The sequence below is a fragment of the Terrapene carolina genome, unplaced genomic scaffold, assembly GCF_002925995.2.
Source record: "Terrapene carolina triunguis isolate 2854851 unplaced genomic scaffold, T_m_triunguis-2.0 Scaffold42, whole genome shotgun sequence".
NCBI classification, from domain to species: Eukaryota; Metazoa; Chordata; order Testudines; family Emydidae; genus Terrapene; species Terrapene triunguis.
The window spans coordinates 68,740,381-68,762,587 of record NW_020664393.1 but is presented as its reverse complement, the minus strand read 5'-3'; the positions used below and the strand labels follow the sequence as shown (position 1 = coordinate 68,762,587).

The 22,207-nt window shown below is 39.0% G+C and overlaps 1 protein-coding gene across 2 annotated transcripts in view; it reads left to right on the top strand.

Moving 5' to 3' along the window:
- ATAD2B (ATPase family AAA domain containing 2B) overlaps window positions 1–19,713 on the top strand; it is a 167,184-nt gene extending 147,471 nt beyond the window's left edge. For both annotated transcript variants that reach the window (XM_024194058.3, XM_024194057.3), the window contains exons 25-28: window positions 3,314–4,015; window positions 16,142–16,269; window positions 17,069–17,197; window positions 19,091–19,713. In XM_024194058.3, coding sequence (XP_024049826.2) covers window positions 3,314–4,015; window positions 16,142–16,269; window positions 17,069–17,197; window positions 19,091–19,132 — 1,001 coding nt within the window. In that variant the 3' untranslated portion in view covers window positions 19,133–19,713. The remainder of the gene's footprint in view (window positions 1–3,313; window positions 4,016–16,141; window positions 16,270–17,068; window positions 17,198–19,090) is intronic.
- Window positions 19,714–22,207: the final 2,494 nt, after the last annotated feature.

The window sequence follows — 22,207 nt, the reverse complement described above, 5'->3', positions numbered from 1 at the left end:
TACCATCCCCTCCATAAACTTCTCAAGCTTAGTCTTGAAGCCAGATATGTCTTTTGCCCCCACTGCTCCCCTTGGAAGTCTGTTCTAGAACTTCACTCCTCTGATGGTTAGAAACCTTTGTCTAATTTCAAGTCTAAACTTCCTGATGGCCAGTTTATATCCATTTGTTCTTTTGTCCACATTGGTACTGACCTTAAATAATTCCTCTCCCTCCCTGGTATTTAGTCCTCTGATATATTTATAGAGAGCAATCCTATCTCCCCATAGCCTTCTTTTGGTTAGGCTAAACAAGCCAAGCTCTTTGAGTCTCCTTTCATAAGACAGGTTTTCCATTCCTTGGATCATCATAGTAGCCCTTCTCTGTACCTGTTCCAGATTGAATTCATCCTTCTTAAACATGGGAGACCAGAACTGCACACAATATTCCAGATGAGGTCTCACCAGTGCCTTGTATAGCAGTACTAAAACCTCCTTATCTCTACTGGAAATACCTCGCCTGATGCACCCCAAGACCGCATTAGCTTTTTTCATGGCCATATCACATTGGCGGCTCATAGTCATCCTGTGATCAACCAATACTCCAAGGTCCTTCTCCTCCTCTATTACTTCCAACTGGTGCGTCCCCAGCTTATAAAAAAAATTGTTATTAATCCCTAAGTGCATGACCTTGCACTTTTCACTATTAAATTTCTTCCTATTACTATTACTCCAGTTTACAAGGTCATCCAGATCTTCCTGTATGATATCCTGGTCCTTCTCTGTATTGGCAATACCTCCCAGCTTTGTGTCATCCGCAAACTTTATTAGCGCATTCCCACTTTTTGTGCCAAGGTCAGTAATAAAAAGATTAAATAAGATTGGTCCCAAAACCGATCCCTCAGGAACTCCACTAGTCACCTCCCTCCAGCCTGACAGTTTTCCTTTCAGTACAACCCGTTGTAGTCTCCCCTTTAACCAGTTCCTTATCCACCTTTCAATTTTCGTATTGATCCCCATCTTTTCCAATTTAGCTAATAATTCCCCATGTGGAACCGTATCAAATGCCTTACTGAAATCGAGGTAAATTAGACCCACTGTGTTTTCTTTGTCTAAAAAATTTGTTACCTTCTCAAAGGAGGAGATCAGGTTGGTTTGGCATGATCTACCTTTTGTAAAACCATGTTGTATTTTGTCCCATTTACCATTGACCTCAATGTCCTTAACTACTTTCTCCTTCAAATTTTTTTCCCAGACCTTGCATGCTACAGATGTCAAACTAACAGGCCTGTAGTTACTCGGATCACTTTTTTCCCCCCTTTCTTAAAAATAGGAACTATGTTGGCAATTCTCCAGTCATACGGTACAACCCCTGAGTTTACAAATTCATTAAAAATTCTTGCTAATGGGCTTGCAATTTCATGTGCCAGTTCCTTTAATATTCTTGGATGAAGATTATCTGGGCTCCCCGATTTAGTCCCATTAAGCTGTTCAAGTTTGGCTTCTACCTCAGATGTGGTAATATCTACCTCCATATCCTCATTCCCATTTGTCATCCTACCATTATCCCTAAGCTACTCATTAGCCTCATTAAAGACTGAGGCAAACTATTTGTTTAGATATTGGGCCATGCCTAGATTATCCTTAACCTCCACTCCATCCTCAGTGTTTAGTGGTCCCACTTCTTTCTTTGTTTTCTTCTTATTTATATGGCTCTAGAACCTTTTACTATTGGTTTTAATTCCCTTTGCAAGGTCCAACTCTACATGGCTTTTGGCCTTTCTCACTTTATCCCTACATGTTCTGACCTCAATAAGGTAGCTTTCCTTGCTGATCATTCCCATCTTCCACTCCTTGTCGGCTTTCTGCTTTTTCTTAATCACCTCTCTGAGATTCTTGCTCATCCAGCTTGGTCTACAATTCCTGCCTATGAATTTTTTCCCCTTTCTTGGGATGCAGGCTTCTGATAGTTTCTGCAACTTTGACTTGAAGTTATTCCAGGCCTCCTCTGCCTTTAGATCCACAAGTTCTTCAGTCCAATCCACTTTCCTAACTTATGATTTTCAAGGTGAATGTGTCCTTTTAAGAACTTTTTAAACTAAAAAGTTAATGACATTTTTTATTAATGTTGTAGTTAGTAAAGGCTTGAAACTAGTTACATTATCAGATTAAGTGGCACTTTCAGGGAAGACTTTCTCAACATTACATTTAGTTATGTTTCTCTGACCTCTTGTCATTTAATGCGCAGCACTCACATGGTACTAGCATCTTCAGAGCAACTTTATGAACACTGATTTTCATAACTGACCCGGTGAGGTGGGTAGGTATAGTTAATGGACTTAGTTTCTTTCATTTTGAAAGATGGTCACTTTGAGAGAGCTTCCCGTTAATACTGATTTGTGCTGGCAGTATCTCTCCAGAGAAAACAATGTGACCACTTTAAGTATAGCAGCCTCCATTTTTAGATGGAAAAGCTCTTGCAAAGTGGTTATAACTTGCCAAAGAGCATAAGTAATCTGTATCATAGCAGAAATTGGAATCCAGGAGTTCCCATCTACCTGTCTTTTGCTCAATCTACTAAAATACACTTTTTCTCATCATCTGTGCTCTTACAAGATACACTGAAATTCGACATTACAGGTGAATACTCTTCCTGAGCTATTGTTTGAAGTTTAGGTTAGGAACATAACCAAAAACCCCTTTTGAGATTGGGGTTCCGCTGTCCTAGACAATGCATATACACACGTAGAAGACACTGCCACATCCCAGACAGTATGTAATCTGACTTGAAACAAAGCATACAGTAGGAGGGAGGACACGGGTAATGAAAATAAGGTCATGGGGTTATGCAGCTTAATTCTTGCACAACATAATAGTTCCAAGTCATCTGAAGATTTAAAAAAAAAAAAAAAGTGAAGTAAAATTGTCTTTTCTCAAATTCTGCATCCCACATCTATAATTGTCTGTCTGATGTTTAGTGGTCTAAATAGAAGTAGGTTTTCATGAGGAATGTGAAGAAGGAAAGAGGAGTGGCCTTACAGATTAATTTAATTAAAGCTTCCTGCATACTTGGCTAGTGTAAAATATCCACGATGGGTGGGACTTTCAGAAGTTGTCAGCATTGGCCTGACTCTGCTCTCATTGAAGCCAGTGGGAGTTCGTTTTGCTGTTGATTTCAGTGGGAGCAGAATTAGCTCAATGCTAATTCGAAAATCCCCCACTGTGGAAAGTTTGAGAATGGTGGGTGTCCGTTAGTATGTAGTCCATTATCTTAACCCATGTGTTGCAGATGTATGTGCATTTAAAAGTGACATGTTTTCTGTCTCTTCCAATTCAGTTCGAATAAGGAGGAAATCAAGACGACGTTCGCAGTGGGGTAAAGGCATTATTAAAAAGAGAAAAGTCAATTTGAAGAAAGATGAAGATGATGCAAAATTTGCCTATGATGAAAATCATGGGGAGGGCAGGAAGCTGCTGGAGAATGGGGAACTGGAAATCAGCACAGACTGCATTGAGGAGAATGGAGAGGAAATGGGAGATCTGTCTATGACAAATGATGAGTCCTCTTGTGATATCATGGATATAGATGCAGAACAGAGACTTAACAATGGGACAATAGGAAAAGAAAACAGTTTCGCATCAACAGAAGAAGAGAGTTCAAATGAATCCCTGTTAGTAAATGACAGTCTTACTGTGAATGCTGAAAAGGAATCAAGGAAGGAGTCTCCATCTAAGTGGGACTGCGTGAATGGTGAGGCATCTGCACACAGCTTAGAGGGGATACCTGTTCCAGAATGTCAGAATGGTAAAGCAGAACCAGTTGATGTTTCAGCATGTGACAATGATGATGTGCCTCGTAATGAGCAAAAAGCTGTGTCTGAAGATCAGCCAAAGGAAAAAACAGAAGCTTCTGGTGAAAATCAGGGAGCTGATTTGGTGAAACAGTCTAATACTGAAGTACCACAATACAGCAATAATGAAAAGACACCAGTGAGCAGCACAGACATTGAGACTAAAGATATTGAACCTGATAAAGAAGGTATGGTTTGTTTTCAGTATTTCCAGTACTGAGATTAATGCTAAAGTAAATATAGATGGGTATACTTTGTTGCAATAGCAAGTGAATAGTGTGTTTTGTGAACTGCAACCTGAACATTTTTAACATCTAATATTCGTATAACACAATTCCATCCTGAGTTAAACGTCATTTTTGGTCACATTTCCTTAGATAAACAAGTCTACCTCAGTACTGACAATGTTCTGTTTGCTTCTGTATGGTTTCTGTGGGGAAACTGCAAATATACAGGTAACGTTTTGTGATACTGAAAATAGTGGGTTTTTTTTAAATTCCTCCCACTGTTAGTATGGGACTTAGTATGTTGTGGGTTCATAGTGCTTTTTGATCCAGGCATTTACAGTGTCACTGTTTGGGTTTTAATTCAATAAAATATAGAACATACATAATCTTACAGGATTTCCTTATTGCAAATTTGAAGGATTTTGATGAAATCAGGTTGAGAGTAGTATATTTTTAAAAAATTTGTAACAAAAGATTTTTGCCTGAGGTGTATATGTTGCTTTGCAAGTGATGATCTCTGCTGGGAGCAGTTTACAATCAATAGATAGACAGACATTGCAGAGAAAGGACAATAGACAAAGAGGTGGGAAGGATAATGGTGAATAAAAGCAGAGAAACAACATCTCTTGGGGGCCCAAGGGGAAGAGAGACGTAAAAGGTGTTCGTTCGCTTGCTTTTTTGTTACATTGTTCTTTTACGTATTTATGAACAGCTATCTTTAAAAGGTTAGTGTTAGGGTTTGCAAAATAAATGAGTTTTAATAAAGGTTTTTAAATGATAGGTGTCGTTATTCCTCAGTGTATACGGTTAGGAAGTGTTTTCCAAGGTTAGGAGTAGCATGGAATAAGGTACAGTAATAAGTGATAGGAGGAGATGAAGAGTATGTGTAGATTAGAAACTTGAGCAAGGCAGTGTACATGAGAAGATGAACAGGAAAAAGTGCTGATTTGTCAGGAGGAGTGGATTTTTGCAGGGCCTTGTAAGTTAGGAACACAATCTTCAACTTGATGTGAAAGGCAAGTGGTAGCCAGTGAAGGGACTCAAACTGGGGGCAATGTGGTCTGAGTAACAGAGGAGGAAAATACTTTTAGAAATTTAATTATGTATAGACTGAAGAAAACCAAAGTGACAATCAGTATTGTAAGAAGAGAGGTGGGTTGAATAGTTGAGGCAAGAGATAACCTATGGCAGGACAGGATCAGAAGTAGCAATAAAGAGAGAAGAGTAAATCTTGGAGATGTTGTAAAGAAAGAACCACTAGGATTTGGCAAATGCTTGGATGTGGAAGAAGGAGAGAAAAGTCAAATATGACCGAGTTTTCAAGCTTTGGTGTCAAAAGAGATTAAAAATTTACGCAGTGTTGGAGAAGGGAGGGCTTGGGAAGAAAGATGAGAAATTTGGTTTAATCAGGAGGAGAGATTTGGAGAATTTGCCTTGCATCTGCACTTGATGTTGCTATATAGAGGAGATATAACAGACCCACTTTTGCAGTGACTTGAAAAATTATTGTTGGGAACTAAGGGCTCGGTTTTAAAGTTGAGCTATTTCATGAGTGCCTTTGAACTGTACAGTTTTTATGAACATAAATAAACTATATATCATAATGAAAGTGAAGACAAATACCATGTATTGGTTGAACCTTCATGTTTATATATTAAAAAAACGAACCTGTGCATTTTGTAAAATTCTCAATGCACAAAGCTTCAGCAAACTTTTGATATCGTAAATGACATGATTCAATATACTTTAAAACAAAGTATAATTTATTTTTAAAACTTAAAACTTTTTTCTCAAGTTTTTACTTTAAATAATATATTCATCTACTTGTCTAAACTCCAGCAGAGTTGTTGTTTTATCTTCTATCTAGATGTGGGGAAAAATGTTTAAAAGTAACTTTATTTTTCACAAAAATCTATCTGGGAGCATCACACCATTAAACCAATGATTTCAGTGGCTTAAACTTTCTGTAGGTTTGTGAGAATTCCACATTTATCCATACTTCTCCCTACTTTTTTTTTAAATTTCACCCATGGAAAAATTTGATCCGAAATTTTTGGTAGCATTGCCTGTTCAGCCTGCACATGCATCCGTCACATCTCCGTGCCCTGTCCCAAGGCAATGTAGCGCAACCTGGGTAAACAGCCTTAAGTTCTTTCTCAATCACATTTGAACAGAGAGAGTTTAGTGTTTGCCTGTTTTCCTCTTTAGAGTTAGAATGTAGTATATAGTGTTAGTTCTTTAGTTAGTTGGTAGGATTCTTAGTACTTTATAGTTGTTGGAACTGTTATTCCCTTTTTCTTGGGGAAATTTTGTTTTTGTTTTTTCCCTTACTGAGGTGTCAGGTTTTTTTTCTTGTATCTGGGATGCCAGGCTCACCAGATTTTAAAACGTGCCTCTCCTGTTGAAAAGTGATTCCCGTCAGCGATGAGCATTTTCAGCATATTGCTTGGGAGACTCACATATCCCCAGCAAGTGGAATATTTGCACTTGTTTTAAGGGAAGATTCCACAAAAACAGGGAGATTTAAGTATAATGTGTTAGTGATGGAGAAAGCCTTAAGACTGACTTCGGAGCTGGGGACAGGAAACCCCCTAAACAGGAGCCCTTTGCTTCCGTTAATGTCCTGTCTACATCGAGATCATGATCACGAGAGCTTCCAAGGTGAAGGCAGCGTTGAGATCCTGGTCTCTGACACTCTCCATTAGCAAGGTACCTATAATTGCTTCATTGGTACCAAGAGTTTACCACTCAAAGACTAAGGAGGGGGGCAGGTAAGTGAAGGAGAACGGGAAGTTCTTTCTCAAAGAAGATTCAGGAACCAGAGACCTCAGGGCCCTGTGAGGAGTGCTGTTGAGGCGCCAAGTACTTTGGGTACCATGAAGCACTCTAAGACTTCATCTAAGTCCCATACCTTGCCGACAAAGGGTATGGTATCAAAGACTATTAGTGTGGCTGCCATCAGAGCCTATGCTAGTAAGAGAGTAGCCTCACTGGAATCTGCAGTACCCTCAGACCCATGATCAACAACTCGGACAGTGACATTGAAAACAACTTCAGTGCCTGTACCATGTTCGATTGTGCTCCAGGTACCACAGGAGTTCCGGTACCCTCCTGAGTCTCCCCTCCTTGCGACTTCCGGACATCTTTCGGTACCGAGAGCTGCTCAGTCACCAGCTGTGCATGATGTATTCAGATGCACTACTTCCCAATTTCTACCATTCAGAAAGAACTGTTGTAACTTCTTTTACAATATGTAGAAGAGCATTCGTAGTCAGACTCAGAGCTTTCAGTTCAAGGCTTTCCAGTTTATTTGCTGAAATAATAGTATTTGCTCAAGGAGATGTTGTTCTCTGCAGATGGAAGGAAGGAAGAATACAAGTTCTCTGCCTATTAATACTTGGGATCATCAGCAATGGCTACCTCCCCCCATGCCTTATGGGCCTCCTCTTTGGCCTTATTGGGACCCATGGGCAGTATACTATCTGCAGTTTTCAGGGTTCCTGATTCAGTCACATAAGGAGCATAGAAGACCTCATTTTCCAGTACCTTCCATCCCTCCCCTCTATGCTGAATCAGCAGAGGAGACCTTTGTGGAGCAAGTGGCGAAGGTGGACAAGGAGGTCACCCACCATACAAATATCTCCTCTTCTTCATTGCCTGATTAGGCAGTAATGCTTCCATCATTACCATTAGCTGATGACTTTCAGCAGTTCCAGGACCTGCTGAAGCAGATGGTGAACACACTTCAAATTCCCCTGGAAGAAATCCAGGATTCCCATCACTAGCTTCTGGACATATTACATACTTCTACTTCAGCGCTGGTGGCACTACCAGTTTAATGAAGCTCTCCTTGAGCCAGCCAAGACCATAGGGCCAAATTCCAGCAGCAGCACACCCTACCTGCAAGAGTGCCAATTAAAAAATACTACACCTGGGCCAGGGATCCCGAGTTTTTGTTTTTACACCTGACATCAAATTATCTGGTCATGGACACAGTTAATGAAAGGTGTAGACCGCATATTCCTAAAGCTACCCCATATAACAAGGATCAGAAGTGTCTGGACTATTTTGATCATAAAAGCGCCTCTTTGGTGACATTACATATTAGGATTGCAAATCACAAAACGCTAATGTTGAAATATGACTTCCTGAATAACCAGAAGTTTAATGCTGTTATTGACCATTTACCACAGGAACATCAAGATCAGTTTAGTGCCATAATTAGGGCTGTCAAATGATTAAAAAAATTAATCGCGATTAATCGCGCGATTAAAAAATAATAGAATATCATTTATTTAAATATTTTGGGATGTTTTCTACATTTTCAAATATATTGATTTCAATTGCCACATAGAATACAAAGTGTAAAGTGCTCACTTTATACTATTTTTTATTACAAATGTGTACAGTAAAAAACAAAAGAAATAGTGTTTTTCAATTCACTTAATACGAATAATGTAGTGCAATCCCTTTATCACGAAAGTTGAATTTACAAATGTAGAATTATGTAGAAAAAAAATAACTGCACTCAAAAATAAAACAATGTAAAATTTTAGAGCCTGCATGTTCACTCAGTCCTACTTCTTGTTCAGTCATTCGCTTAGACGAACAAGTTTGTTTACATTTGCAGGAGATAATGCTGTCCGCTTCTTGTTTACAATGTTACCTGAAAGTGACCACAGGTGTTTTCATGACACAGTTGTAGCCGGCATCGCAAGATATTTACGTGCCAGATGCTCTAAAGATTCATATGTCCCTTCATGCTTCAACTATCCTTCCAGAGGACATGTGTCCATGCCGATGACAGGTTCTGCTTGATAATGATGCAAAGCAGTGCGGAGCGACACATATTCATTTTCATCGTCTGAGTCTGATGCCACCAGCAGAAAGTTGGGAAGTTTTTTTGTTGGTTTTTTTGTTTTGGGTGGTTTGCGTTCTGTAGTTTCTGCATTGGAGTGTTGCTCTTTTAAGACTTCTGAAAGCATGCACCACACCTCGTCCCTCTCAGATTTTGGAAGGCACTTCAGAGTCTTAAATCTTGGATTGAGTGCTGTAGCTATCTTTAGAAATCTCACATTGGTACCTTCTTTGCGTTTTGTCAAATCTGAAGTGAAAGTGTTCTTAAAATGAACAACATGTGCTGGGTCATCATCCAAGACTGCTATAACATGAAATATATGGCAGAATGTGGGTAAAACAGAGCGTAAGACATACATTCTCCCCCAAGGAGTGCAGTCACAAATTTTATTAACGCATTTTTTAAACGAGCATCATCAGCATGGAAGTATGTCCTCTGGAATGGTGTCCAAAGCATGAAGGGGCATATGAATGTTTAATTTATCTGGCATGTAAATTCCTTGCAGTGTCGGCTACAAAAGTGTCATGTAAATGCCTGTTCTCACTTTCAGTTGACATTGTAAATAAGAAGCAGGCAGCATTATGTCCCGTAAATGTAAACAAACTTGTTTGTCTTAGCAATTGGCTGAACAAGAAGTAGGACTGAGGGCTTGTAGGCTCTAAAGTTTTACATTATTTTGGTTTTTTTGAGTGAAGTTATGTAACAAAAAAAATCTACATTTGTAAGTTACACTTTCATGATAAAGATATTGCATTATGGTACTTATATGAGGTGAATTGAAAAACACTATTTCTTTATCATTTTTACAGTGCAAAGATTTGTAATAAAAAATGAGCACTGTACACTTTGTATTCTGTGTTGTAATTGAAATCAATATATTTGAAAATGTAGAAAAGCATCCAAAAATATTTAATAAATTTCTATTGGTATTCTATAGTTTTAACAGTGCGATTAATTTTTTTGAGTTAATCAATTGAGTTAACCGCGATTAATCGACAGCCCTAGCCATAATTAAAGAGGAGGATCAGCTTTTGGTGAAGATGTCTTTGCAGGCTTCACTTGATGTGGCCAACATTGCAGCCAGGTCTATTTCTCTCTCTCTCTCTCACACTCGCACTCACACTCACACACACACCGGCTTCAGTTGTCTGGTTTCCAGCAGGAGGTATAATCGACTATTGAGGAGTTACCATTTAATGGCCACAAGCTCTTCAAGGACTTCAAAGATGGCTGACTTCATACCCTAAAACACTCGAGGGCTACACTTAGATCCTTGGGGATATACAGGCAAGTAAAAGGAAATTCACCAGGTCTCAATCTGCACAAAGCTCCCATCTAGCTCGATTTTTACCTTCTGTAGATTATCTGAACCACGGCAATATGGGGTTGAGAGACTCTTAAAAGGAACATGACAACTACCTTGACTGCTTCATACCAGCCATCAGCATCTTCCAAGCTCCAGTTTTTATGGGTTGGTTGAGAGTCTGAACCACTCGATAAGAGTTTCTCAGCTGCAGCAGTCTATCCCTTTTCCGCATGTTGGACACGGCTTGTCTGTGTTGTGTCCCCCCCTCCCCACCATATATAGATGTATAGATAGATAGATAGATAGATATCTCTAATATATACCAGCATGTGGGGGAGACTGACATCAAACAAATGGGTGTTGGAGGCCATTACTCTGGTTATACAATCCAGTTTATCTCCATCCTACCCTCCCATCCCTCTTCAGGGACCCCCCTCACAATCAGTTGCAGAGAGAGAAGATCACATTGATCCTAAGTGTAGGGGCCACAGAACCAGTTCCACTTCAACACAAAGGGAAAGTATTTTCTGATACCCAAGAGAAACAGATGTTGGCAGCCAATATTAGATCTCAGACAAGTGAAGAAGAATGTCAGATATCTGAAATTCAGAATAGTCTCTCTAGCAGCTATAATTCCCTCCCTGAAGTCAGAGGACTGGTTTGCAACTCTCAGCCTCAAAGATGCCTACTTCCATGTAGCGATTCAGCCCTTTCATGAAAGATTTCTTCATTTCATAGTTGTTCACGATCACTACCAATACCAGATCCTACCCTTTGGCCTTTCTTCCACCCCAAGGGTTTTCTCAAAAATTATGGTGGTTGTAGCTGCCCACCTCCGTTGTCTAGGAATAACAGTTTTTCCCTACCTCAACCACTGGCTTCTCAAAGGATGGTCTTATCAGGAGGTGCTGTTGGCAGTTAAAACAACAACTTTACTTTTCCACAGTTTAGGCCCACAAATAAATGTGGAGAAATCGGCCTTGACCCCTACACTGTGAATACTTTTTAGAGGAGCGTTTCTGGATTTGATGATGGCTTATCCTCCCTCCCAATAGGTTCCTCGCTCCAAAGAACCTTATCCAAAGAATGCAGCACAGTCCTCAAGTCTCTTTGTGTTTTTATAACACAGAACCCTAGATTACATCTTTGATGTTTCCAGGTGTGGCTCAGGACATTTTACATGCCCAACAGACACAAACAGGTGTCTATACCAAGCGGGGTGCAACAATCACTCATCTGGTAGAAGGATCCTTCCAGGGTTTGTGCAGGAACCCCATTAATCCAGAATCCCTGTACTGTCATAACATTGGACCCTTCTCTCTTGGGATGGGGAGTACATTTGGGTTATCACTCAGGCTAGGGCAAATGCTCACAACAAGAACAGTGCTTGCAAATCAATCTGCTGGAATTGAGGGCAGTTAGAAGTGCATATCCATCAATGCCATTGCTTTAAAGGTTGTCAACAAGATCAAGCAGGACCATGCCAGGATCATTTTGAATGCACCAACTTGGCCAAGACAAGTTTGGTTTCCTTACCTTATCATCAGACTCACCTCTGACCCTCTGTGGCAGCTCCTACTTGATTCTCGACTGTCTCAATGTGGATCGAACACTTCACCCAAATCTGACTGTTCTGCAACTCCAAGCATAGTGTCTCAGTGGTTCTTGGAACTAAAAGCATCCTGTTCATCGGGAGTATAATTCGTGCTGTTAAATATCAGGAAAATCTACAAGATAAATTTACCTCCAGAAATGAAGCAGATACCATCTTTGGTGTAACTGCCATCATCTTTCGCATGTCTAGTCATCTTTTTCTTGGATTATCTGTTGGAATTGAAGACATTGGTCTCTGTATGTGAGTTCCATCAAGGTTCAATTAGTATCAATAACAGCTTTCTGTTTGCCAGTAGAAGGTTTCTCAATTTTCGCACATCCAGCCACAAGGAGGCTCATGAAAGATCTTATGAATCTTTTTCTGATGATTAGAGATCTTACTCTGCTTTGGGATCTCAACCTTGTCCTTAACTGTTAAACAAGCTTTTGAGCCACTAGCTGTGTGCTCTGTTACATTTGTCTATGAAAGTGGCCTTTTTGGTGGGCAATGCTTCTGCTTTAAAGTTTGGGAGAGTGGGGCTGTAATGGCAGGCCCTCCATTTATTGTGTTCTCCAGGGAGAAAGTATCATTACAACCCCATCCAAAATTTTTATCTAAGGTTTCTTGTGAGTTTCACATTAACCAAACTATTCACTTTTCAGTTTTCTTTACTAAGCCTCATAACTCTCTATGCAGCAAGCCACCTTCCTTCCATACACTAGATGTTAAGAGAGCATTAGCCTTTTACTTGAACAGAACCAAACAATTCAGGAAGTCCCCTAGACTTTCCCTCCCTCTATTGCAGATAGGTCTACGGGATCCAGTATCTTCATGCAGAGACACTATAAATGGATCTCTGAATATATTATCACCTGTTGTGGCTTGGCTGTTGCTCAACCTTCTGTACAAGTGACTGCACATTCTACTAGATCAGTCCACATCTGTAGGCCTGTTCATGGATGTTTGCAGAAATCTGCTGAGCTGCAACATGGGCTTCACTACAGAGTTTTCCCTACCATTGTGCTTTGGTTCACGCTGCTAGATCAGATGCTGCAGTAGGCAATGCAGACCTCTCTTCAGTGCTGGACTCTGTTCTGAACCTCCCACTTCCTTAAGGGGTTGCTGTGGTGGAGCCACCTGAAGTGGAGTACTCACAGAGACACTACTCGAAGAAGGAGAGGTTACTCATCTTGTGCTGTAACTGGAGTTCTTTGAGATGTCAGTCCGTGCGGGTGCTCTACTACCCATCCTCCTTCCCCCGCGTTTCAGAGTTTCTCTGTGGGACTTTGTGGTAGAGAAGGAACTGATGGTGGTTTGCCCATGCGGCCATATATAGCCTCAGTATGGGACACAAGCAGGGCTTAAATTCTTATAGATTATTTCCCGGAGCCCCCCTTGCCCCTCCGCAACATGCTATAAAAACTCTCAGGTTGTTGAAAATATTTACCGGAGCTCTGCTCTGGACAGCTCCGGCTGAATTTAGCCCTGGACACAAGGATATATAGGGCACATGTGCAAGCTGAATGCGCACGGCTACCAAATAGCTTCGATCAAAGGCTCAGGGTGCATGCGCATCTAAAGTGGAGCACCCACAGGGAGCTGTAGTTACTGCACAAGGTGAGTAACCTCTCCTTCTTCTCTAATGACCCAGAAGGAACAGAACACAGCTGTCAGTTTCACTTCCTTGTTCCTTGTTACCCCACTGAGAAAGTACTATGTGCAGAAGAATGGGTGCAGTTCTCCACTAGATGGTGAAAGAGAGACAAATGAAGGGGGAGAAAGGAAGCTGGTATAGTGGTAGAGTAAGTTTGGGACCAAATTGTCCCTTGTTCCCTAGCCCATTAGAAGCTTGAGAGTACTGGGGAGGTAGCACACATGGCCCAGTAGGGAGAAGAGAATGTTTTATGTCAATACCCAATGGTCCCCCTTCAGTCCCAATATGTTCCAGGTGGAGCAGTGTCCAGCCTTCCTCAGGGGTGATTATTGTAGGGCTTTGAGGTGCAGTCAGGAAAACACGAGTCACAGACATTAAATGAAACCAGTAAGGGGTTTGCATTGTGGTGTAGGATAGTCCAGTGAACTAGTATGCTCAAGAGACAGTTTGCTATTCCTGCCTCTGCTTGTGTATGCCTCCTCCTTATCACTCCTCATGGGCTGGCATTGACTGAGAGTATGTTGAAGAAAACATGCCCTGCTCTGGTGTGGGGCAGAGAGCATCCCCATAACACAAGTACTTGCAAAAGTCTTGGAGCGCTTTGTAATAAAATAATATAAACATCAATTATTAAGAACAAATAAATGCTACCATAAACATATTTCTTTAAACTACTTTTCAATTCTGGCACCAGTTGGCAATCTGAAATAGTAGAAGGAAGTTTATTCTACAATTAGGGCATAATTATTATGAATTCTTGCTCTCTCTCTCTCAGAATGTTGTGATAAGAGAAGGGTAATTAAACTAACCATTGGAATGTAAGGGAACACTAGAGATGTATTAGGTGAAAGCCGGTCAATCTGGAATTCTTACTTAAAATGTAAGTTTAAAAAGCTTTAATATTGATGTAGAAGTTTACTGGGAATCGCTGTGAACTTTTAAAGCTCAGGGAGATGTGACTAGAGCTGTGCAAATATCCAATTTTTCATTTCAGTGGCCTGACCAAAAACTCTGGGAGGAAGAAAAATTATTTTGGTTTGAAGTGAAGCAAAAAAGAGGTGTTTAAAAAAAAAAAAAAAAAAAAAAAAAAAAAAAAAAAAAAAAATTCAGCTAACCCTAAAAGAAAAAAACCCCACCCTAGTTTTGTTTCAAACAAAACATTTATTTCCAAGTATCTTAAAAAATACAATTGAAGCAAAATAAGAAACAAAACATAATTTTGAAACATTCAGTTTTGAAAATGTTTCAACTTGTCTGGATTATTTTTTTCTACTGAAACAGGTTGGTGAATTTAACATGACATCGTGAAATCTTTCGGTTGACCTGAATCTGAATTTTTTGGTGAAAGAGTTGCATCTGAAAAATTTTGCCCAGCTCTAATTGTGACTTTCTTATACTTGTTAGGATATGTGCTTCTGTGTTCTGGACGAGTGGCATCCTTCATATTTATGTGAAGGTATAACAGATAATAGAGAATTATGCTAATTGAACCTACCTGTGCCTTAAGCATATATCAGCAGCTATAAGTGGCTTGTCTTGAGCACCTGGCATTATTTTTCAGATGGTAAAACAAAGTCTCAATAGTAGACCTACAGATAAGAAATCTAATCCAATGATAAATATGATGATAGAATGACATCTGAAATCACAATAGCATCGCCAGTTGAAATTACCCTGGCCAAAGTATGGCTCAGTTGCTACTTTAAGCCTTTTAATAAAAAATCTGTCTTGTCTATTTCATTTAATAAAATTGAGAAATCCATTGCTTTGTCTCACATAAAAAAGTCTGCCATACCAGAGTGCCCTCCACATAGCAATGAGTGCAATTCATACGTCTTTAAAATGGAACCAAGTAGAAATGAAAAGCAAGCGCAACTATATCTGTAGGGGACACCACTTTATAGAGAAATGAATTGTGAATTAAACTAACCAGTGAAACTGTTGCTGGGTGATACAATAGATTCAAGGTATGTCAGAGTAGACTCTGACCCATGCAATTCTTTTTGCCTGTTGAATCCTGTCACACAATGTTGAAATGTCTGGTGACAGTAAGAGTAAAAAAGTACGAGTCAACAATTTCCATAGTGTGCGTTCTTCAAAAGCCTGATTTAAAACATTTTTAATAAATCAAATTCAGACTTTAAATAAGATGTACTCTTTTAATAGTGAGGGTAATTAAACATTGGAACATCTTGTTGTGGAAAGTGGTGGATTCTCCAGCAGTTGATGTTTTTCAATAAAGATTGTCCTTCAGTATGCAGTATTTCAACCAGAAGTTATGAGCTGGTTGCAGAAATTAGTGGCCTGTGTTATGCAGCAGGTCAGATTAGATGATCTGCTGTTGACTTTGATGGGCGGTAGCTGCTTTAATAGTAAATTCAAATTATCTTCTTATATTTTCAGCCAGGTTTCCAAAACCAGGACGTTGTGTACAAATGATTCTGTCCTATTCACAGCTGTCAGTAGTAACACAAGGTCAAATCTTAATTTCAATGCCTCGATAATATGGTGGTATGGACTATATAAATGCCATTAGCTATTTTTAGTGGGAGTTTGACTGGGACATTATAGTTGAAAGACTATTGGAAATGTTTTACATTTAATAAATATTTTACTTTACTTTAATTTTTTATCAGTTGTTCCTGATGTGCTATAATTTTGCATCCAAATTGCAGGTGTATCGAAATTTAAGAAATCTCGAAAAGTCACTTTGGAGCCCCCAAAACCTGCAAGTCTGGAGCAGGTTCCGGAGGAGCCACTGGATCTCATGCCCCCTCTAATTGTTGACCATGACAGATTAAAGGTAATGGGACTGAGAACTAAATTTAATAATTACCACTACCAACCCTTTTCAAACACCATGGAAGATATTTTTATACTGTGTACAGAAAATTGTGAAGACCCAACTTCCCTTATTTTATACTGCAGAAAGTATAATCTTTTCTGTCAGCATTATCGTTTGAAGATTTTTCTTTATCCAGCAATTTTTATTTAATTAGTGACCACATAACAAAATTGTTAACTACTCATTTGTATCTTACTGCTGTATCTGAAGATACAGTAATAAATATACATATAAAAGCTTTTTAATAATTATGGTATAAAAGTCCAGTCCAGTGTTTCCAGTGCAGTTTGTGCAGACACGATTATGCAGTAATAGGGGTTGATGATGTAGTTGTGTTGATTGGTGAAGTGGAGTTAATATCTGCTCTCTTCCCGCCCCCCATCAAGTTAGTTTGTTTTTTTGTAGGCATCACAACAAAGGAGAGTTTTTTAAGAAGGGCTTTGAATGTTTACAGAGAGCTTCTCCCAAGTGTGAATATGTTTTCCATAAGTATAGTAATTAGAGAATCTCTGCATACTGAAACAAACAAATGTAAAGAAGATCTCTGTTAAGAGTTATCTGCTCTTAAGACTGTTGACAGCAGTTATATTATTTACATACTGAACCATGTTCTTGTTCGGAATATAAAATATCCTTCTAGCACATTTCTGCTTTGTCCACAAACAATTAAATGTAATAATTAGTCTCAAACAGATTTCAAGAATGAATATATGAAAAACTTGATTCTTTATTTGTGTTATGTTTTTCCTCTTAACAGAAACTACTGGATTTGTTGGTTAAGAGAAGTAACAACCTGACTGTTGACCAACTTGAGAGGCTGTACTCACTCCTTAGTCAGTGCATCTATCGGCATCGTAAAGATTATGACAAATCACAACTTGTAGAGGTAAAGTTTTACAATTTCTCTTGTTTCTCATCTGAATTTTGCAATAGACTTTGGGTAGCAATATTTCTGTATTAACTGGTGCACATTTGAAATCCTCTTGTGAAAACTGTATTAACTACTAAGGATAAAAAGAAACTTATATGGATAAAAAGAAACTTAAGCAATAATGGCTTAAGGAACACAGTGACCATTAGTTTCTGATATGACCCAATCCCCCTATCCTTCCCTTGCAAACAATCAAACCCATGCTGGGGTGTCTCTGTTTCTGTCTCATTAAATGCGATCTTAAAGAACATAAAGAGGACGCAAATGACAAAATCCATAAAATTCAGATATAAGACTGGAGAATAGTATCAACTCATTCTCTAGAGGCGGAATACTTGTGGCACCTTAGAGACTAACATATTTATTTGAGCATAAGCTTTCGTGGGCTACAGCCCACTTCATCGGATGCATAGAATGGAACATATAGTAAGGAGAGAGATATACACATACAGAGAACATGAAAAGGTGAGAGTTGCCCTACCAACTCTAAGAGGCTAATTAATAAAGATGAGCAATTATCAGCAGAAGAAAAAAACTTTTGTAGTGATAATGACAAGAAGGTGTGAGGATACTTAACATGGGGAAATAGATTCAATGTGTGTAATGGCTCATCTATTTCCAGTCTCTATTCAAGCCTAAATTGATGGTATCTAGTTTGCATATTAATTCAAGCTCAGCAGTTTCTCGTTGGAGTCTGTTTTTGAAGCTTTTCTGTTGCAAGATTGCCACCTTTAAGTCTGTTACTGAGTGACCAGAGAGATTGAAGTGTTGGCAATCTTGCAACAGAAAATCTTCAAAAACAAAAACTGGCTGTGAGCCTGTTGTTTCTGTCACTGTCATCCTTCACCTTAGAAATGTTTGCATTTCAGAAGCCCTATATCTGAAGAGTTTGTAAAGTACTTTGGGACTTTTGAGTAAGCATAGTGTTTTAATAATGTAAAGTGCAATTAGGGCTTAAATATCTTCCTTTAAAAAGGCTTTTCAGACTGAAGAACCTGTCTTTTGCTATAGTCCAGGAATTGGCAACTTTTGGCACGCGGCCCGTCAGGGAAATCAGCTGGTGGGCCGGGACGGTTTGTTTACTTGCAGTGTCTGCGGGTTTGGCCAATCACAGTTCCCACTGGCCGCGGTTCGCCGTTCTAGGCCAATGGGGGTTGCGGGAAGCCGCAGCCAGCACATCCCTCGGCCTACGCCACTTCCCGCAGCCCCCATTGGCCTGGAACGACGAACCACAGCCACTGGGAGCTGCGATCGGCCGAACCCGCGGACGCTGCAGGTAAACAAACTGTCCTGGCCCGCCAGTGGATTTTCCTGACAGGCCGCGTCCCAAAGGTTGCCGATCCCTGCTATAGTCCATTTATAAGATTAGGTTTTAAAAAATACTAGATTCATTTCTAACCACTGGAAGTAGATGGTTATTATGAAACCTTACATTTTTGTATGATGTGGAAAAAGACTACTACTTTTCAGTGGCCATGTTTCAGATAAATGATTGGCCTTAAATCAACAAACAGAAGTATTGCTTGGCAGCAGCTCTGGTCCACACCTCAGCCTTCCTCATTTAGTAATACATGGAAGGTGCATCAACTGAAGTTTGATCTTAATATACCTGCGTCTTCCCATTAACCATCAACTAGGAAAACTAATTAAAGAAGCATTAATGCAGAAAACAGTCTCCCATTTATTGTTTTCCATCTACTAGCAGAAATGGTTAACAGAATTGTCTATTTTCTTATAAATTATTTGTTCAGGTTTAAAAGAAAATCATAGTAGATCTGATTATATAACACTAACTTTATTTCTGTTGCTGTATATTTATATATAATTAATGCTTGGTGTCTCTTGCAGGAAATGGAAAGAACAGTTCATATGTTTGAAACATTCCTGTGATGTCTTTGAGATGGATGGGTTTATCCTCTTAAACTGCTCATGGGAGAGCAGTCTTCTGAGCCATTCGATTTCCAATTGCACCAAGTATGTGCAGAGCCTTGGTCTTAAGTGCTCGCTCTCTTTCTTTCTGTTAAATTTGGTGCTATTGTCTCAGGTACCTGAAACCAACCAGCCTACAAGAACCAAACAGAACTTCAGACAGTTGTATCTGATATAAATAAAGAATACAACACCACAACTTGGAGATTTTTGGTGCTACAGAAACTGCTCTCATTTCTGCTCCTGTTCTCTCTACATGCATTATCTTTTGGGAAACTTCAGACACAGTGGAGCAGACCAACAAACACAGAACCTGGATAGAGCAGATCTAACTAGGTTGAATTTTTTTAAATGGACAACTTTTTAAATTTTCCTTTTCAGTTTTTTTTTTTTTTCTTGTTCTCTGGGGTAATGGACAGAAACCTGTTTCAAAGATGGCAGTGATGCATTGTGGTAGGAAACTTTAGTAACTGGATGTACAGTAATTTGAAAATGAGGCTCTCTAGAACTGCCTTTAATGTGCCTTTTTAGTCAATTGAGAAAGATAAGGCTATTCAAATGGTTGGGCTTGTAGCAAATGGCAGAGTTAGAAAGTTGTCTTCAGAATGAAGAGCTCCAAAAGGATGATTTGCATTTCCTCATCATTGAATGGCAACCAGTATTATGATTCTAAAATGCCTGTCTTACTCTACAGAACTAAACTAAGACACACTGAAAAAAGCAACACAACTTTACCAAAACAGTGACATTCTTTTGTTCCATTGGTATATTTGTTATAGAAATAAACTACACAGTGAAACTCTCGTATGTTGCTGAAAACGAAGTGAAGATAATATTCATTATGGGGGCTATTCTTTTTTCCCACAATTCTATTTATTTGTTGTCCATTTTGAGTTCTTAGAAACAAAAGATGTTTAATTCTGGCAGGTTTCTTTCTAAAGTTTTGTTTTTATTAAAGCTAAGACTTGCTGAATAGACATAGAAAGGAGAGACAGTTAGCCAAAAGTCCTGGACTCCTAGCTCACTGTAAGTACAATTTAATCCAGGCTCCCACACCTTGGGCCATGTATAGCAGTATTAACGTGCGGGGGGGTGGGCGGGGAAGATACTTTATATGATCATTGGCCATTTGTGGACCTCTGAACTGGGCTGTGTGGATTGCAGTTCTCTATAGCTGAATAGTGAGTGTATCGGTAGTTCAAAACTTTCCTTTCTGGAAATTGGAGACACACAATCTAGGCAGTTGCAAGAGGCAAGGACGTTGCAGTAAAAGTCTTATCACAGGCTCAGTGTTAAAACATTACCTGGGCTGATTTGTTTCAGACAAATAAGTAGAAAATGTTGTAGACAGGTTGGCTGGTGTTACCATATGTTACCGTTCATTATAACTGTTATATGTAGCTGCAGGAGCGTCTTTCCAAAATATGCAACGCGTGTTTTGTTTTTAATTAGAGAAAACAGTCTTGGACTACTGCAGAGATACTGAGCTACCTCAGCTTTTTCTATTTTAGTTACCAACAGTGTTTACGGAGAACTGTAACACTCTGCTACCGTTTACATGCTGAAGCTAAGGTACTTGTCTCCATGTCTTTGGCTAGTAGTAGTATGCCACTGCAGAAAAACAAACTTGGGCTACTGCAGTAATCCAAAGTGCTTCTTTGTATTTTATGTTTAAGCCTTCTAATTCTAGTTTGACCTTTTTCTCCCCCAAAATGCCACTTGTTTTCTTAATATCTAAGAGAAAAAAGTTTGAAGGCTTAGTATGCATCTAATCATACTATTCTAAATGCAACCCATGTAGAAACACTGTATATTTTGGTGAGAAAGTGCGATTAAAAAACAACAAAAAACAAACAACTCAACAAAAACCCCATATTTCAAACAAGGTGTTCTTTGCTCTCTCAAATTTGATTATGGGGACTTTTTTCATGTTTCCTTTAGTATTTATTACCATCATTCCTGTTTCAGATATTTTGCTGTCTGGTACATTAATAACAATTTTGTATTTTGATGGAAATTGTTACAAACTTTAAGATTTGATTAAATAAAATGTAGCAGATTTTTTGTAGCAAGTTTCTGGTAAAAGGGATTTTTGCAAGTCTCAGGTTCTTGCTGCAGATTTTTTTTTTAAAACAAATATTTATTCCAGTTTCACTTATTCAGAGAAGTATTTGTTCAGGTAGTAGCAGGACTTGTGAAAGGTAAAACTGCATACATTTTTAACATGTTGCTAAATTTGTATGAATTAAACAATTGAGTTTTTAGTCATCAGTGAGTTTGACAAGCAAATATAAGCTCACGCATAGCATTAAAGCTCGCGCCTAGCATTAAAATGCTTCCAACAGGTCAGTTCTTTTTAAAATAACTTTTAATAGTCATTAAAAGTTGATATGGAAACTGAAAGGTGCAACTTTACTAACTGAGGAGCTGCAACTTCAATATTTTAGGTCTTTTGAAAAGAATTAGCCAATCTAAATGTTTTTCTTGGGTAAAATTATACCTGCCTTTCTGGCCCAAATAATCACATTACTACATCAGTTTTTTTTTCCTTTACAGATGCCTGGTGGGTATAGAGTTAAAGCAGCTGTTAATCTATCCATGTGGTCTAAACTTGTTTACTGTTTGTACATCTTTCATTTTTGTTTTGCCATATAGCACTGGCAAGAATTTGTACAAATCGACCTCTATTCCTTGTTTTCTGATGTGAAAATTGCAAATAAACTCCTGTGCAAGGCCTTGTTCTTGGATCAGTAAAATGTGGCAGAGCCAGGTGGAGGTAAACTTTGTGGGCCATTGGGACTGTATTGGAGGTAGTGGAACTGTTCTAGGGTGAAGTTGGTGGCTGTGGAGTTAATAGTATTTGCAAGCTTGAATCTCACCTGTGATTAATTTTTGTTTGTTTTTTGTCTCCTTTTGTATTGTTGATTTTTCTCATATGCCAATGTATTTATAGGATTACTGGTTTTTTTGTATTATCTTGTCTTCCCATTTTTTGATTAAGTTGGTGGGTCAGCTCTGGCTTTTACATTCAATATA